Source organism: Rhinolophus hipposideros, assembly GCF_964194185.1.
Source record: "Rhinolophus hipposideros genome assembly, chromosome: 10".
In the NCBI taxonomy this organism is placed as follows: domain Eukaryota; kingdom Metazoa; phylum Chordata; class Mammalia; order Chiroptera; family Rhinolophidae; genus Rhinolophus; species Rhinolophus hipposideros.
This window is the reverse complement of record NC_138056.1, coordinates 73,106,397-73,125,607: the sequence shown is the minus strand read 5'-3', so window position 1 is coordinate 73,125,607 and position 19,211 is coordinate 73,106,397. Positions and strand designations below refer to the sequence as shown.

The 19,211-nt window shown below is 36.6% G+C and overlaps 1 protein-coding gene and 1 pseudogene across 2 annotated transcripts in view; one reads left to right on the top strand and one right to left on the bottom strand.

The window, feature by feature from the left end:
- The first annotated feature begins 1,654 nt into the window (after positions 1-1,654).
- Positions 1,655-19,211, top strand: part of LOC308503667 (caspase-1-like) — a 31,848-nt gene continuing 14,291 nt past the window's right edge. The window contains exons 1-5 of the mRNA XM_081063161.1: positions 1,655-1,765; positions 2,508-2,774; positions 5,110-5,216; positions 11,701-11,874; positions 17,648-17,882. Coding sequence (XP_080919287.1) covers positions 1,759-1,765; positions 2,508-2,774; positions 5,110-5,216; positions 11,701-11,874; positions 17,648-17,882 — 790 coding nt within the window. The 5' untranslated portion in view covers positions 1,655-1,758. The remainder of the gene's footprint in view (positions 1,766-2,507; positions 2,775-5,109; positions 5,217-11,700; positions 11,875-17,647; positions 17,883-19,211) is intronic.
- LOC308503651 (cyclin-C-like) lies at positions 7,608-8,441 on the bottom strand (annotated as a pseudogene). The gene has a single exon. The product of its transcript is annotated as a cyclin-C-like (transcript).

The following is a 19,211-nucleotide window of genomic DNA, read 5'->3' as shown; positions in this document are numbered from 1 at the left end:
TTATTTCCTTCAGATGGGATTGTTAAGTCATGTAATAGTTCTAGTTTTAATTTTTTGAGAAATCTCCATACTGTTTCTATAATGGCTGTACCAAATTACATTCCCACTAATAGTGTGCAAGGGTTCCCTTTTCTCCACATGCTGGCCAACAACACTTGTTATCTCTTGTCATTTTGATAATAGCCATTGTAATAAGGTGTGAAGTGATATTTCACTGTGGTTTTGATTTGCATTTCCCTGATTAGTGTTGTTAAGTACCTTTTCACATACTTGTTGGCCCTTTGGAAAAACTGTCCATTCAGGTCCTTTAACAATTTGTAAATCATATTATTTGTGTTGTTGCTATGGAGTTGTATGTATTTCTTATATATTTTGTATATTAACCCTATTAATTCATATGGAACAACAAAAGATCCAAAGTAGCCAAAGTAATTTTGAGAAAGGACAAAGGTCAGACTTTCTTTGACCTTTGATCAGACTTCCTTATTTCAAAGTATATTTCAAAGCTATAGTAATCAAAACTGTATGGCACTGGCATAAAAACAGATATAGATCAATGGGACAGAAAGCCCCAATATAAACCCACTCGTGTTTGATCAACTAATATTTGAAAAGAGAGTCAAGAATATTCAATGGGATAGGATAGTCTCTTCAATAAATGGTATTGGAGAAACTAGATATTCACCATAGAGAAGAGTGAAATTGGACTCCTATCTTACACCACTTACAAAAATTAATTTAAAATGGATTATACTTATATGTAAGACCTGATACCATAAAACTCCTAGAAGACAACATAGGGAAACAGCTCCTTGACAGTAACTTTTCTGATACGACACTTTGGGAGAGGGGGAAAATTCCTCCCCATTACCCCCCTTTAGTTCTTATGAGTAGATTAATAAAATAGACACTAGATTAAAAGACTAGATTAACAGGAGGAAACAGAAAAAACAAATATGTGTACCTGTGTGAATCACAATATGATGCTCAGATAATAAAATGGGGCTCAAAGAAATGATAGAGCTAGGCATCATTTTATATTAATACTTTGTACACAACGAATCAATAAATTTGTGAGAAATTGACAGGAAAGTTGGTGCTCATGAGAAAAGAATCTCAGCAAGGATTGGGTTTAGGTGGTAAATTAGTAAAAGTGTTGCAAAGTTTGTTTATACAGGCCTTATTGATTTTGAATTTTATAACTCTTGTGATAAAGTTGTCTCTTGGTCCTCAGAAGCAGGGAAGTGCCTATCACATGGAGAGTTGTTTCCTGTATTTAGAGAGACAGATGAGTTAGAGATCTCACTCTCCACCCCCCACCGCCACTGCTTCTCAATTGACTTTAATTCAAAATTATTGATGACATTGTAAGATAGCTTGGGGTGGCCCCAACAACACCCTGGACCCCTGGACCCCAAGAACACCCAAAGTACAAGCAACAAAGGCAAAAATAATTACATGGGACTAAAACAAACTAAAAAGCTTCTGAACAGCAAAGAATCACAAAAAACAACAAAGCAACCTACAGAATGTTACCTCATTCTTTCATAAGAAGAGATCCTGAGAGAGGAAAACAGTCTCATTAAAAATAAAAAAATAAAAAAAAAAGTGCATGCATATTCATAGCCATCCACTTATGCAATGAAGTAGTTATGCAATGAAGTGGTGAACATGCCTTGTCCAACAGGAAAATCCTGACTGCTCTGAGTATTCTTTTCATTTTTTCCTTGTTTGCCTCATAAGAGAACCACAGAAGCCATGGCTGGTAAGGTTTTGTTTTGTCTTCTTTTATCAGTTTGTATCTTTAGGAGATATATTGGGGGGATAAAATTGACTCAAAACTTTTTGTACTGGATTCTGTATATTTTGTGTGAGCAACACTTAACTAGAAAAGAAGGAAGGAACCTTCATTCTTGATCTATATTTTTTCAGGTTGTGAGGTATGGGGTTCCATAAACCAGTTAGTCATCTGGGTTTTCCTGGTGTATCAGAGGGAAAAGCAAGTGCTGGGAAAGTGTGTGACCTCATTTTCTGAGGTAACTTTGTGGATATTTCCTCAATGCTCAAGTGTCCAAACATGACTGAAGTTCAGAATCAGTCAGGATCTGAACTTCAGTCATGACAGGATCACCATGGGCTATTGTCCCTAAATAAGAAAAATGAAAATGACATGAATGTGACCATTATTGATTCTGATTTCCACAGACATATTTACAAAAGCAACAATAGCACTGGCGAAGCTCCTTGGGCCCCTACCAAAGCAGATAAAGGAGAACAGTTTGGATAAGTACAGCCTTGTTTTGACTTAGCGAGGTTAGAATTCTGTGAGTAGGGATCCATGGACTTAGAAAGAATGCAAGAGACCTTGGATAGAGTAAATAATCCATTCCTTAGGATACTTAATGGATAAAAAGGGAATACAGATAAAAGAGTATCCTGGTTATTAAGGTGACAGTGTGATATTTCTTCAGTTGTTTTAAGTCTCAACATTTCTGTGTTTTCAACAGATAAGAGACTACATGAAAAAAGGATAATATTTATTAACTCAGTGTCTGAAGACACACTGAATAACTTGCTGGATGACGTCTTAAGTGAAAAGGTGCTGAACCAAGAGGAAATCGAAATAGTAAAAAAGAGAAATGTTACAACTATAGCCAAGGCCCGTGACTTGATTGACTTTGTGACTCGCAAAGGATCCCATGCCAGCAAATTATTTATTGACTATATTTGCAAGAGAAATTCCACGCTTGCATACAAGTTGGGATTTTCTTCAGGTGAGATTCCTTGATTCTGTTTAAGTTGATGTCTCAGCTTGCCCTTGCACCTTGGCACCTACTATTTGCTTTCTTTTTCACTTACCAGATGATAGATTACTCATTAGCTCTTAAACTTCTATCTTCTCACCCGTACGCTCCCATTTATTTGCCACAGATAAGGCTTACCTATTTCCTCTCTTCTCCTTTGCTTTGTTCCTGCAAAATTATCCCTGTTCTCTGCTTCATGTTTAGACCTTACTCTTTGTTTGAAGTATCTTTCTACTACAGGATAGTATTTCAGTCCTACAGAAATAATTTGGAGAACTTTGTTCCAATCTCCCCAAGTAAATAAAAGAAAAACCTTTACTTTAGTCACTGACAGTAGGCCCTTGTGGTTCATGAAGGCTCTTGAAGAGAAATTAAAGCACTTTCCTTCTCCCTGCCTCTCTACTTACTTGATTTAGATATATTTTTAAACCATTTCTCTGGTCATATGCTTCACTCCTCCATTTAAAACATATAACTCAAGTTTTTCAATAATAATAGAACCAAAATACCATCTCTTTTACATAAGCAAAGCGGCATTGTTGTCCCTAACTTTTTTCTTCCTTCCTTCCTTCCTTCCTTCCTTCCTTCCTTCCTTCCTTCCTTCCTTCCTTCTTTCCTTCCTTCCTTCCTTCCTTCCTTTCCCTCCCTCCCTCCCTCCCTCCCTCCCTCCCTCCCTCCCTCCCTCCCTCCATCTTTCTCTCTTTCTTCTTTCTTTCTTTCTTTCTTTCTTTCTTTCTTTCTTTCTTTCTTTCTTTCTTTCTTTCTTTCTTTCTTTCTTTCTTTCTTTCTTTCTTTCTTTCTTTCCTTTCTCTCTCTCTCTCTCTCTCTCTCTCTCTCTCTCTCTCTCTCTCTCTCTCTCTCTCTCTTTCTTTTTTTTTTTTTACAATTAGAACTCTTGGAAATGTTTCTCATAGATTTCACTGTGCCAAATCCAAATGATTTTACTTCAGGAAAGATTCACATGGATTTAAGACTCTAGTGGGGAGGAGTTGGCAATTAGAAATGAAAAATAAATAACAGGTTTGCAAATATTGATAAGAGCTATAAAGAAAAACAAAAAGCTGATGATGGGATAGGTTAGGATAGAAGGTGACTAGAACAGGACCTGGGTTAGGTGGTCAGCTAAAGTCATGCTAATGATATGAATGACAAACGCCTGTCTTACATAGTTCTAGGGCCTGAAAACAACAAATAGAGAGGACAGTAAGTGCAGAGGTCTCAAGGCAGCAACAGGCATAGAGTGTCTGAGAAACAGAAAAAATGTATATGTTGGTGAGCAAGAATGGAATGAAGTTAAAGTTTAGGCAGGGTCTTAATCATATAGGTCCTGAAATAGCATGTTAAAGCCACATGGGTATTATTTTAACTGTGATGAGAAGTCACTGGAGTGTTTCATTCAGTGCAAAAATAATTTCCCAGAAGGCAAAATTCATTGTGAGGACAGAGAAATCTCTGACATCTCAAGTGTCTCCTCAGAAAAGGGGTTGTAAAGTTGTCTGATGGATATCTATGAGTATGCATATGATTTATTATTCTTGAGAATATTTACACTGGTAGTTTTTGCTCTCAAAGACATTGAACTAAGGGCAGAAAGTACAATGAATGAACTTAAGAACTGAAGGAAGAGGAAATCTTATGTACCTTTTAAACAGCCATTGTGGTCACTATTTGTGCGATGAAATATAGTAGGATAAGAGTAGATGTAGAGAGAGACGTTTTCAGGCTATTTTAGTGATCCACATGGGAGAATATTGATGCTGGGAATGGAAGGACATCGATGGGAACTGATATATAGGATACCTTTTAGGTTTAGTTAACAGGATATGCTGATAGAATGGATCTGGGTTATGAAATGGGTATAAGGTGAGGTAAATAATGGAATCAAAAAAGACTTCTAGGTTTTCAGCTGTGTTTCAGCTTCTAGGTTTTCAGCTGGGGCACTATTAGGAAGCAGAACCATGAGAGAAAATCAATTAGGAGAACCTTATTAGACCTCTGTCCTAGTCTTCCTTAGAAAGTCACATGTATGCATTTCTGCATCTTGAGTAGATCTCATAATCAGATAACCTTCCCCACAAAGGAGTTATCTCTTTTGCCTGAACAAAATTTATGTCTATTAAGAAATTGTTGGACAAAATTATAACTTTTAAAAGCTGTCTTCTTATAAAGTTTTATTTTATCTTTTAAGAGAATGGTGGTTCTCTATAATGGTTTCTAGGGTGAGATGGGTATGGGGCCCACTAAGAGAGCCAGTAAATCAGATATCACATTTCTAATTATGTCATGTGTTTTAAAACTCATGCAGAAACTCTTGTTGGAGGAACAGAGTCAGCATCCAAAGAACCCATAGGCAAATTCAAGCTTTGCCCTCGTGAAAAATTCCTGGAACTATGCAAAAATGAGGCTGGAAGGGTGAGATAATCAATAGATGGAATGTGGGTTAAAATGAAATGGAAAGTTTCACTACATAACCTTTTTTAGTGATGCCTTAAGGCCACTATAAGTGTTAATAATTATAAGTACATAATTTCATTTTATTGAGAAAATTAGATATGCAATAATGAAATAATAATGCTGCAATGCATTGCATACAGATACTAAAACATGTGTATTTATACATAGATTCTATCAAAACAATGCCTGTGTAAGGAGCATGAAGGTTTTGTTATGATCAACATAGACTGAAATAGGTGGTGTAATCTTTAGTGTTCCAAAAATCTGAGATGGATCTTAAATATTAGATAAATTTTTGTTAAATGGAAGGGAGGAGAGAAGGAAAGAGAGAAAATATTGTAGTGCACTCCATAAAACCATTGAATCAAATGCCCACATCAGTTCCTGTTCAGCAGTCTGGGGTTTTGCTTTTTTAATCATACCCTGGGTTAGAGTCCTTTGACCATTCCCTCCATCTCCCATCCATTAGTGGCAAAGAGTAAAGAAATAGTTCTGGCAAAATTTAAAAGACAAATTGTTGGGGAGATGCAAGATGGCAGAGTAGATAAACACTGTGACTGCTACCTTATGTGAACACATTAAAATTACAACTAAATTATAGGCAATCAACCTGCAGAACCACCTGAAATCTAGCTGAACAGAAGTTTTATAACTAAGGACATAAAGAAGCCACATTGAGAGTAGTAGGAGGGGCAGAGATGGGATATAGGCTGGCCCAAAACTTCCGTGTTGTGGTTGAGAATCAGGAGGGATATTTTGGCTGTGGAGATTCTGCCCTGGATAAGTGAGGGACCCCAGATCCACACCAGGCTCCCCAGTCTGGAGTACTGGTGCTGGGAAGAACCCCCACAACATCTGCCTGGGAGAAACAGTGGGGATTTGACCACCTGGGTGGGACAGAAGGCTGCGAGAAACCCAGATATCCTCTTAAAGGGGCTGTGCACAGACTCACTACTCACAGACACTCACCCTGGGCTCCAGTGGAGGGATGGTGACTAGGTGGGGGCTCACAGGTATGCGGCTGTGGTGTGAGGGCTAGAGGACAGTCTTCATTTTCCCTGTGTGGGGTTTTTCTCCCATTCAGCTGGCAAGTAGGTGTCGTCTTCCCTGTGTTGAGCCTTCCTCACGCTCATGGCCAAATCTGAATTTTTTTTGGGGGGGGGAGGGTGAAGGATGTATTTTTATCCTTGCAATTTTATACTATGAAATCAACATTTAATAACTCATTGTTCACAATTGATTTATATAAAAAAAATCCTTAAATTGTACACCAATATCCGATGGCTCTAAATTTTATCACTCTTCTTCAAGTCTGAAAAAAATGATTAATTTGTTACGTTTCACAGACAGCACAGTCCCACTGACATAACATTTAGTCTTCAGTGCTACGTTCATATGAGAATTAAGAATAGCCAGTATCAAACTGGCCTGAAACTTGATTGTGTTCCTGGCTCAGGATACCTGTTAAAAAAATTGTAAATCCACACTAAGACACAAAAATAAACTAAGATGTGTATGTCATATAAAAAACTTCACAGTAGAGTAAAAATTAACATTAAAATGTTACCAAATTTTAGCGTTAGGGTGTCTTATCCAATTATCCAATTTAAAAATGCCTGATTAACAGTGAATCAAATACAAATAGTTTCATGTAGGATTTTTTTTTTTTAAAGTTTGCCCAATGTTTCAAAATGGTTATAGAATTAATGTAAGTTGTAAAATGTCAAAATATGCTATACATATTGCATTTTTCTGCTAGTCTGGGCTAGTATCTTCCAAGGCAAGATACTAAGACTATTGAATAAAATACACTTTTAAATCAATAGGTACTTGATTGATTTTCCTGAAATTTTCAACACCATTACCAAAATCTTCCAGGATTTCCTAAGATTTGATTTCTTAAATACAGTTTTAAAGTTTAACTTAAGGAGGGGGAAAAAAAAACACATATATTTGACTTTTTATGTTCTTTCTTGGTCTTTCAATGATGAAAGAGAATTTTAAACGAATTACACTTCATATTTCATGGCTTTATAAAAAGGTACAAATTTTATTATACAAATTAAAAAAAATTATACTAATCCAACGCTATTAATTTTGAAATGTCTGTCTTTAGGTCCCCTTAGAACATTTCCAAACATGTATAACAAAGATCCTGTAATTGATTATACACTAGAATCAAATTAGGTAAGGAAAAACTTATTGTACAAACTAAAACCACTTCCCAATATGCTTGACAGTATTCCTTTTCATTTGTGTTCCATTGAACACATTACTGAAATTTGTCCAGTGGTTTATTTCAAACTGGTCCATTACAGAATTCTTCAGAATGTTTTAAGATTCTGAATGTCAGCTAGATTTCTGACTTCCATCTGGACCCTGCTCTCCTTTATTGTTTGGAGGAGGTTTTGGTTTTGGCATCTTACTAAAAATATTGCCATCTCTTTTCTCTTATCAGAATTTTTCTACTACTCATATAGTTTTAAAGTAACCATGATTATTTCAAAAATCTTCTCTATATCCACAGAAAGCTCAGCAAACCACCATCTGGCATCTTTCTGCTGTACAACACAGGTGACAAATAGGCAAGCTAAAACTATCATGAAAAGAGGATACAGTAGGCAACAATCCATTTTATAGATATCATTCACGATTCTCCGTGCAAGGGAAAGCAACATGTCTTCTTGGCTCATGTCCTGCACTAGAGCAAAGGTCTATAAGGATGATATATTGTCAAGCAACAATCCATTAGTTCTAAAAGATAGAATTCACATTTTAACATATGGTTCATTCTATAAGGAAGTTCCTTTGGAAAGGCATATGAAAATCTAGTTTTCAACACAGAAATAGCCTCAGAAATCAACCTTGTATTTCAGACTACTCTAAATTTCTCAACCTTGGATGCCAAACACACACACATAGGATCCATTAATACAGGATCTATATTTTTCTGAGAATATCTGGCATAGAAACTCCTGAAATAAACTGTAGCAGTGGCAGTAACGTGTTGTCTTAATTTAAGATGTTTACCTAATGCTGGGATACATTTGTAAAACATATTTGTAATTTCCAGTATTATTCTTCTGAGACAAAATTGAAGTCCTTTTGGCATTCCTTCAACATACATTGTTTATCCAAAATTCTTTGCAAATAATAACAGCTCTGCCAAAAGTTCCCTGTCATGGAACACCAACCAGCGGAGTGGCCCACACAGTGACTATAGACACAGCCCATCTGATAACCATACTCCTCAGTCTCCAAATCTGAATTTAACTGGTATGGTGAGCTTTGCTGCTCCACCCTGCTGACTCCCTGGGGCCCCATCCTACCCAACTCCCCGAAAATTGGAGGTGCTTTCTCAGAGAGCAGCCAGAACCATCCACACTGCACTCTTTCTTGGAAAAGTATCGGAGTCCATGGGCTCCAAGTGGGTAGGCAAATGACCTCAGTGTGCTCTGAGACTTTTGCTAAGTAGCTCCAGACTCAGCACTGACACAAAACAAGAATCTACATTAACCTGGTGAACACTACTCTTCCCACTTTACTAACTCCCTGAAACACAGCCTCACCAAACTAGCACACCTCACCAGCCTGTGTCAGTGGATGAACCTTAAGGGAGCCAGCAGATGGCAGCAGGCTTTTGGGTGTCCTGGTTTTTGAGAAGCTACTCCTATCCCAGTACTGGTAGCAGCCATCATTTCACAGTGTGGCTTCTCCCATGTACCTCCAGGTTTAGCACAGGCACTAAATCCTCCACATAGCAGCCTGTAAATGGTGGATGTGGCCACACCCCATAACCAACCTACCAGAGAGACAACCCAATCCACTGATGGATCAATAGCAATCAAGTCTCAACAATTATGTGAGGGCACACAACCCACACAAGGGACATTCATGGAACACCCATGCAGGTGGCCAGAGAGACTGTTCCAGTGCCCCACAGGGCACTTACTCCATAAGGCCACCTGGCCAAGACTGGGAGACATAGCAGGTCTCCCTAATACATAGAAACAAACACAAAGAAGCAGACACAATGAGGGAAATAAAGATATACATCCCAAATGAAAGAATGGGAGAAAACTCCAGAAAAAGATCCAAGCACAATGGAGGCAAGCAAACTACCAGATACACAGTTCAACACAATGGTTATAATTATGCTCAAGGAACTTAATGAGAACTTCACCAAAGAGATGGCAAGCATAATAAAATTGAAACCATAGAAAAAAATGAAAAAGAACCAGTCAGAAGTAAAAAATACAATAACTGAAATGTAGAATACACTTGAATAAATCAACAGCAGACTAGAGAAAGCAGAGGATTCAAATCAGCAATTTGAAAGACAAGGTAACAGAAAACACCCAAGCAAAACAGTAAAAAGGAAAAGGAATTAAAAAAGAAAACAACAACATAATTTAAGAGACTTTGGGACAACATCAACCATAGCAACATTTGCATCATAGGGGTACTGGACAAAGAAGAGCAAAATCAAGGGATTGAGAACCTATTTGAATAAACAATGACTGAAAACTTTCTTAACCTGGTGAAGGCAATAGACATAGAAGTCCAGGAAGCACAGAGAGTCCCAAACAAGATGAACCCAAACAGGCCCACACCAAGATACATTATAATTAAAATGGCAAAGTTTAAAGACAAAGAGAGAATCCTAAAAGTAGCAAGAGAAAGGCAACTAGCAACTTATAAGGGAGCTCCCATACCATCGTCAGCTGATTTCTCAACAGAAATTTTGCAGGCCAGAAAGGATTGCCACAAAATATTCACTATGATGAAAAGTAAGGACCTACAACCAAGGGTAGTCTACACAGCAAGGCTGCTATTTAAAATCAAAGGACAGATAAAGAGCTTCCCAGACAATAAAAAGCTAAAGGAGTTCATCACTACCGAACCAGTATTACAAAGAACATTAGAAGGATTTTTTTAAGATGGAAAGAAATCAAAATTATGAATAATAAAATGGCAATCGCTACAAATCTATCAACAATTACTTTCAATGTAAATGGATTCCATGTTCCAATCAGAAGGCATAGGAGGGCTGAATGGATAAGGAAATAAAACCCTTATATATGCTGCCCACAAGAGACTCACTGTAGATTAAAAGACACACACATATGGAAAGTAAAAGGAAGAAAAAAGTTATTTCATGAAAATTAAAAAAAAATAATAATAATAACAGCTTGGGTAGCAATAATTATATGAGAAAAAATAGACTTTAAAACAAAAGCTATGATAAGAGACAAGAAAAGGACTCAGTATTCCCAATACTTGGTGTTTATCTGAAGAAACCCCAAAGCTAATTTGAGGCAGCACGTGTATCCATATGTTCACTGCAGCATTGTTTACAATGGCCAAGGTGTGGAGGCAGCCTGGGTGTCCATCAGTGGAAGAATGGATAAAGAGGAGGTGGTACATATATACAATGGAATATTGCTTGGCCATGGAAGGGAAGGGGTTATTGCCATCTTTGGTGGCATAGATGGACATGGAGAGTTTGTGCTGAGTGGAGTATGTCAGACAAAGACAGATGCAATGTAATTTTGCATATCTGTGGCATCTAAAGGGCAAAATAAATATACAAAACAGAAAAATATCATAGATACAGACAACATTTTGATGGTTGCCACAAGGGAGGGGGTAGGGGGGTGTGAGTGAAAAAGGGGAAGGGATTAAGAAGTACAAATTGGTTGTTACAAGTAGTTATGGGGATGTAGGTTATAGTATAAGTTTATAATCAATATTATAACTATGTATGATGTCAGATGGGTACTAGATTTACTGAGATTATAGGTGGGAGGGTGTTGGGGGACAGAGTAAAAAGGTGAAGAGATTAAGATGTACAAATTGGTAGTTACAAAATAGTCATGGGGATGTAAAGTGAAGCATAGGGAATATAGTCAATGATATGGTAATAACTATGTATAGTGCCAGGTGGGTACTAAACTAATTGGGGGATTACTTTTTAAATTATATGTTTAACTACTATGCTATATACCTGAAATCAATATAAAATAATACTAAATGTCTACCGTAATTGAAATATCAAAAAAGGGGTGGGGGACATAAAGGAAAATAAGAGGTCCAAATTTCCAGGTATAAAACAAATAAGTCATGGGGATGTAATGTACGGTGTAGAGAATATAGTCAATAACATTGTGACAGCATACTATAGTGTCAGATGGTTGCTGGACTTATCATGGTGATCATTTCTTTAAGTATATAAACGTTGAATAACTATGGTGTACCCCTGAAACTAATATAATATTGCACATTAACTATATTTTTAATAAAAATCTTAAAAAAGAAAAAAAAAACTTAGAAGGTAAAAAAATGGAAGTTGAACTTATCAGGTCCTTGAGGCTGTAAGTCTGTCTATGCTGGGGATATGTGAGAAAAAATGTGGTGCATCTAACTTGTCTTTGTTCTGTAGATTTATCCAATAAGAGAGAAGGGGGACCGCACTCGTCTGGCCCTCATCATCTGTAACACACAATTTGACCACCTCCCAAGACGTAATGGGTCGAACCATGACATCAGTGGAATGAAGGAGCTGCTTGAGGACCTGGGCTATTGTGTGCATGTGGAAGAGAATCTCACAGCTAGTGTAAGAATCTTTCCCCTGTGCGGTACATATAAACTACATGCCAACATACCTCTAATAACTAGCTAGCTTTGTACATTGGAACCATTCATTTAACTTCTCTGGAACTTGCTTTCTTAAACTTTAAAATGAAAGAAAGTTAAAGGTGGTATATATAATTATTTATACCGCCTTTGAGTGGTGTAGATAGATAGATAGATAGATAGATAGATGTAGTCACACAGCAACCTAGCAGTCTGTCCCCTCCAATCTTTCCTTAGGGAAAGGTGACCCTGTGGGATTGTCCCTCATTGGAATTGAGTTTATGCTACTCTCAGTCTCCATGTTTGGTCCTTGTAAGCAGGGTCTGCAGTCAAAGACGGGTAAGATTTCTCACGGGAGAAACAACCTAAGCCAGACGGGACCCCCTAGGATCCCCATGAGCTAATGTAAAGTTAGGAGGTAGCTGTGCCCCTCCTTCTGAGAAGCTGCTGACGCATGCCTCAACTATAGTCCTTTACCCTCAGGTGTAATGGACCCATTAGAACATTAGCATCTCGTCCCTCCTGTTTGACTCATGGGATAATCTTATCTTGTGAGACTTGTTCCCCCAGGGATTGTATGCACCACACCTTGGTCATTTGGGGGATGGTATGCATCAGTTGCTTTGGGATGATTAAGGGATTTGGAATGAATGATTATTGTATGATGTAAGAGTTTCACAGACCCTGCCCCTCATCATGTGATTTCTATTGTAAAAAATCAATAAATACCCACCGTGACCTATTCGGGGCTTCAGTCCTTTGAGGCTGTGAGTCTATTGGTCCTCTGTGATTTAACTATATTTGAGTCTCTGTCTCTTTATGAGAGTTTAACCTTCGCCGCCTCCCTCGCCTTCCCATGGCTTGTGTTGTGCAGGACGCAACAGATAGAAAGATAGATAGATAGATAGATAGATAGATAGATAGATAGATAGATAGATAGATAGATAGATATGTGTTTCTGCATGTGCATATATATTTCAGCCACAATATTGTTACTATTACTGTGAATAATTTATTGTTATTAAATCAAACACTGCTCACTTTATGTAGAAATGACACACACACACACACACACACACACACACAGTTTCAAAATGTGTTGATGTGACAGCTGGAGAAGTGGATCACCCAGAATGCTTCACTTGTAACCATAAAGGACACAACCACTGATCGAACTGTGGTAATACTGGGGCATGTGGGTATGTGGAGGGCTAGAACATCCTAACCCCTCTCTTCTACTGCTCTCTAGTTTCTTCATATCTTCTGCTAGTGCCTCAAACAATTTGACACTTGTTGACAAGAGAGCTCAACAGGTATGATCCAGAGAGTCAAAAAACAGGGAAGATAAGACAGGATATGGATCTAGAGATTGCAAGTAAAAACTAACTAGCATAGAAGAGTGACATCAGGAAAGATAGAAGAGTAGGTAGGAAGTGCCAGGAAGCCATCTCCTGGAAAACAATTGCACTGACAGAAACAGTCTGAAGTAACTATTTTGTAATTCTGGAGTTTATTTGAACATTTGCAGTTCCAGAGAATGTGTTGGCTGAAAAATTACCATTCATTTCAGTTAATTTTAGCTGTGGATATAGTGAAAACTACCCCTCCCTAACCCCTCAGACCTGTGGTAGGCAGCTTGGGGACAAAAACCTGCATTTATGGTGCCACCCAATGGATCTCATATGGGCAATGAGGAAGGACTTTGTCCTCCAAATATCAGGATTCTGTGTTCTGACTGTTTTGCTGCTTCAGATTGCTAAGGGGTGGGCACAGAAACTGGTTACCATTGTTTTAATCCCCACAGATTAAAGTGGCTTCCAGGAGATTTAAAGGAAGCACACCTTTGTTGTTTGTTTGTTTTTGACATTCAAAAACAACTGTGGATATGGACGAATTTCAAAAGTTACCATTTATGCCCAGGTTTAGAAAATACTTGACAAGACCAAGCTTTCCTTCTGGCTAACCTCTGGAAGAGAGATACACTAAAACAACAACAACAACAACAACAAACCCTGGGGTAAAGGGAGAAACTGACTTCCAGAGTTATAACACTACAAAATTCAAATATCCAGTTTTTAACAAAAAAGTGGACTTCAAAGGAATAAGATGAATGGAAAGAAGCCCTACCTGGGGAAACCCAGGTGACAGACTTATTATTAAAGACTTTAAATAATTGTCTTAAATGTGTAAAAAAAAAAAAAAAAAAAAAAAAAACTACAGGAAGGCATGTGCATAAACAGGAATAAAATATCTGAACAAAATGAGAATATCAATAGAGAGATAGAAATGATAAAAAGAAACCCCCCAACCCCAAAATTCTGGAGCTTAAAAAGTATGATAACTAATTAGAATAGAAAAACAAGAGAGAATATCATTCAACTAAAACTTGGTTCTTTGAAAAAAATTAACAAAATCGACAAACCTTTAGCTAAACTTACAAAAATAAATATTCAAATAAATGAAATCAGAAATGAAAGTGAGGCCATTACTTCTGTCTTTACAGAGATAAAAAGGATTATAAAACAGTACTATGAATTATTGTAACATTAACAGATTAGATAACTTAGGTGAAATAGGCAAATTCTTAGAGACACACAGCCTAATAACACCAAATTATGAAGATATAAAAATTCAGAAATAACCCACACAAGTGAGGAGATTAAATTACTAATCAAAAACCTCACAACAAAGAAAAGTCTTGGACAGTACATCTTCACTGGTGAATTCCACCAGACACTTAAAGAAGAATTAACACAAGTCTTTCTCAAATTATTTGAAAAAATTGAAGAGGAAGGAACAGCTCCTAACATATTCTATAAAGCCCAAACTACTAATACTAAAGCTAGATAAATCACAAGAAAAAAGAGAATAATATACATTGTGAATATACGTGTAACAGATTCTCAATAAAATATCAAATGGAATCCAACAGCATATTAAAAGGATATTCAGCCTGACCAAGTAGGATTTTCTCCAAGAATGTAAGGTCATTCAACATTAAAATTTAAAAAAAAAAATCAATCAGTGTAGTACATTAGATTAATAGAATGAAGAGGAAAAACACATGATAATCTCTGTTGAGATTATCATGTGTTTTGTCATATGACAAAATCTAACATCTTTACATGATAAAAATTCTCAGAAAGTTAGGAATAAAGAAAAAAAATTTCTCAGCATGACAAAGGGTATTTATGTAAAAAACCACTAACATCATAGTCAACGGTGAAAGGCTGAAATCTTTCCCACTGAGATGAAGAAATATTTAAGGATCATTGCTTTCACTGCTGCTGTTCCACATTGTAATAGAAGCTCTAGCCAGAGCTATTAAACAAGAAAATTAGATATTAAAAACCATCCAAATTATAAATGAATAAATTTATAAACTATAAATTATCTCAATTCGGGCCGGCCCGGTGGCTCAGGCGGTTGGAGCTCCATGCTCCTAACTCCCAAGGCTGCCGGTTCGATTCCCACATGGGCCAGTGGGCTCTCAACACACACACACACACACACACACACACACACACACACACACACACACACAAAGGCAAAAAAAAATGTAAAAAAATATATTAAAAAAAAAAAAAGATTCCTCTAGGAAAAAATTAAAAAAAAAAAAAATTATCTCAATTCACAGATGACATATTCTATCTATTGAAAAATCCCAAAGAATTCATAAGAAATCTCATAACTAATAAACAAATTCAGCAAATTTGCAGTGTACAGGATCAATACACACACAAAACTTAGTGTTCTATACACCAGCAATGAACATTGGAAAGGAAGATTAGAAAAGCAATTTCATTTACAATAGCACCTAAAATGATTATATAATTAAGAATAAATCTAACAAAGCAGATGAAAGTCTTATACACAGAAAACTATAAAACATAAATGTAAGAAGTTAAGGAAGTTCTAAATAAATGGAAACAGAACTCATTTTCACATCTTAATATTGTTAAAACCACTATGCTACCCAAAGTGATCTAGAGATGCAACATAATCCCTATTAGATTCCAACAGCCTCTTTTGTTTTGCAGAATTAGAAAAAAAAACAATCCTCAAATTCATATGGAATAGATTGCCAAAGCAACCTTGGAAAACAATAAGGTTGGAGCACTAATACTTCTCAACTTTGAAATGTACTAAAAAGCTACAGTAATTAAAATAATATGGTACTGATATAAGGACAGAGAATAAATCAATGAAATATAAGAGAGCAGCCAGAAATAAACCCTCATATATATGATTGATTGATTTTTGATAAGGGTGCCAAAACTATCGGAAGGGGCAAGGACAGTCTTTCAACAAATAGTGCTGGGAAAACTAGATATATACATGCAAAAAAAAAAAAAAAAAGTTGGACCCTTACTTTACACCATATATAAAATTAATTCAAAATGAATCAAAGATCTAAATATAAGAGTAAAACTATAAGACACTTAGTAGAAAACATTGAAGAAAGACTTCATGACATTGGATTTGGAAACAACTTCATGGAATGTCACCAAAAGCATAGGCAATAAAAGAAAAAAAATACATAAACTAGACTTTATCACAATGAAGAATTTTTGTGACTTGAAGAATACAATCAACAGTGAAAAGACAATCTACAGAATGGGACAAAATGGTCGCATAATTTTATATCTGATAAGGATCTAATATTCAGAATAAAGAACTCTTAAAATTCAACAAGAAAATTACAAATAACCCAAATAAAAAGTGGGCAAAGGACTTCAATAGTCATTTGTCCAAAGAAGATGTACAAATGGCCAATAAAGACATGAAAAGACGCTCATCATTATTAGTTATTAAGAAAGTTCAAGTCCAAAGAACAATGAAACACCACTGCATACCTGCTAGGTAGGCTATTAGAAACACACACACGTGGAAAATGACAGGTATTAGCAAGCATGTGGTGAAATTAGAACCTAGTGCATTGCAGGTAGGAATGTAAAATCGTGCAGCCAGTGTGGAAAACAGTTTGGCAGTTTTTCAAAATGTTATACTACTATACAACACATCAATGGATACCCCTAGGTATATATCCAAAATAATTGAAAACAGGGATGTGAACAGATATTTGTACACCATTCTTTACAGCAGCATTAATCACAATAGCTGAAAGGTGGAAAAACTCCAAGTGTCCATCAACGAATGGATATACTAAACAGTGTAAAATGGAATATTATTCAGTCATAAAAAGGAATGAAATTTTGATAAGCTATAACATGAACTGGCTTTAAGAACATTATGTGTATTGAAATAAGTAAGACACAGAAGGGCAACTATTATGATTCCACTTTCCTGATGTACCTACAATATGCAGATTCATAGAGAAAGAAAGTAGAATATAGGTTACTAGGGGATGGGAGTTGGGATAGTGGGAAGTTATTGTTTAATGGGTAGAGAGTTTTTGTTGGGGATGATGAAAAGCTTTTGGCATAGACAGTGGTGATGTTTATAGAACATGGTGAATATGGTTATATTTAATGCCACTGAATTGCATATTTCTAAATAGTTAAAATGATAAATATTATATTATGTATATTGTTAAATATTTGCCAGTTACTATGACATTAACAGCAACAACAACAGAATAACAATAACAACGACCACTTCTGAGCTACTTCTATATATCAGTCACTGTAAGGTGCCCGGCAGTTGTCATTTATTCTTTCTATGCCTCGAAGCATCAGTAGTAGAAAAGGCAGGTGTTATGATCCGATGTTTAAAAGTTTACTCTCTTTCAGGGCATGGAGTTAGTGCTAAAGACATTTGCTGCCCGCCCAGAGCACAGGTCCTCGGATAGTACATTCCTGGTGTTCATGTCTCATGGCCTCCTGGATAGAATCTGTGGGACTCTGCACAGTGATGACAAATCAGACGTGCTAGCTTATGACACCATATTCCAGATTTTCAACAATCGATACTGCCGCCACCTTAAGGATAAACCCAAGATCATCATCATCCAGGCCTGCAGAGGTGGTGAGTTCTGGTGGGGTCCAGAGGTCAGGGATGTGTGTGTCATGCATGTTCTTACCGGGTGTTTTATATCTTGTGAAAATAACCCTGTGCCTCACTTTAGTGCAATTATAGCAAATATATTTCTTCGGTAAGAATAGTTAGCAAAATTTGGTATACAGATAAATATAAATGCCATCCACTCATCGTGAACCATATCAATTGATATTGATGTTAACTTTAAATTAACTTTATGTAGAATTATTAAAATTGTGGTATGAAATGTCTTTAATTTCAACATTTGGTATTTAAAATTTTATGATCTCTGATATGAGAAGTATTTCACATGATTGAGAAGGATCAAAATGTAATACAATGCTAAGTAAGTGAAAGAAGCCAGACCCCAAAGTCTACAGATTATATAATTCTATTTCTATGGCATAGGAAAAAGTCAAATGCATAGAGACAAACTGAGGCAAAGGATTATTAGGAGTGTAATATGGAAGAGTTATTCTATATTTTGATTGAAGCAATAGTTACAAGACTCTAGATTTATCAAAAATAGTTAAACTGTACACTTAAAAGGAATTTTATTGTATATAAATTATACCTCAATAAATCTAAAGCAAATAATTATGACATTGCTTTACCACACAAATATTTTACTTCAAACTTTAATATAATATCACTTGATGAGTGGCTTAGAAGGAAAAACCAGCAATGGGAAATGAAAGGGAAAAATTGTTTTAGAATCTCATGTCTGTTATTAAACAAAGTAGATGTTCCCTTCCTTGACTTTGTATTGCCATTTTACTATCACTGAACCCCAATTGGTCACTTTACTTAGGAATAGTCAACAGTGGTTTTTTTTTTTATATAGTTTTATTTTATTTTATTTTATTTTTACATCCCTCACACCGTGAACCCCCCTCCCCCCATCCACCACCACCCCGACCTCACACCGAGCCATCACATTATACACATAAAATTATAGTTGGCATTCATTAATGTCCAGCCTCTGGTGTACAATGCCATGACCAGGCATCCACAGCATCCCTGAGGTGGTCTCCCAAACAGGACACACGTCCATCGGACACCCAACAAAATCCCCAAACACCATTGAATAAGTTCCCCAAAGTAATTCTCAAAAAACCCTGAGGCCATCCTGCGGTCACCAGCCGCCCCCCAATCCCTTCACCCTTCCCCCCATCCCCAACCCCCTCCCCCCCACCCATCTAACAACTCTCTAACGTCATTATTCCCCCTGATCAATGGGCACGTTCCAGGTCCAGATGGTAGTTGTTATTCATTGATGTCCTCTTAGATGTGAGTAGAGATAATGTTGTGTTAGGT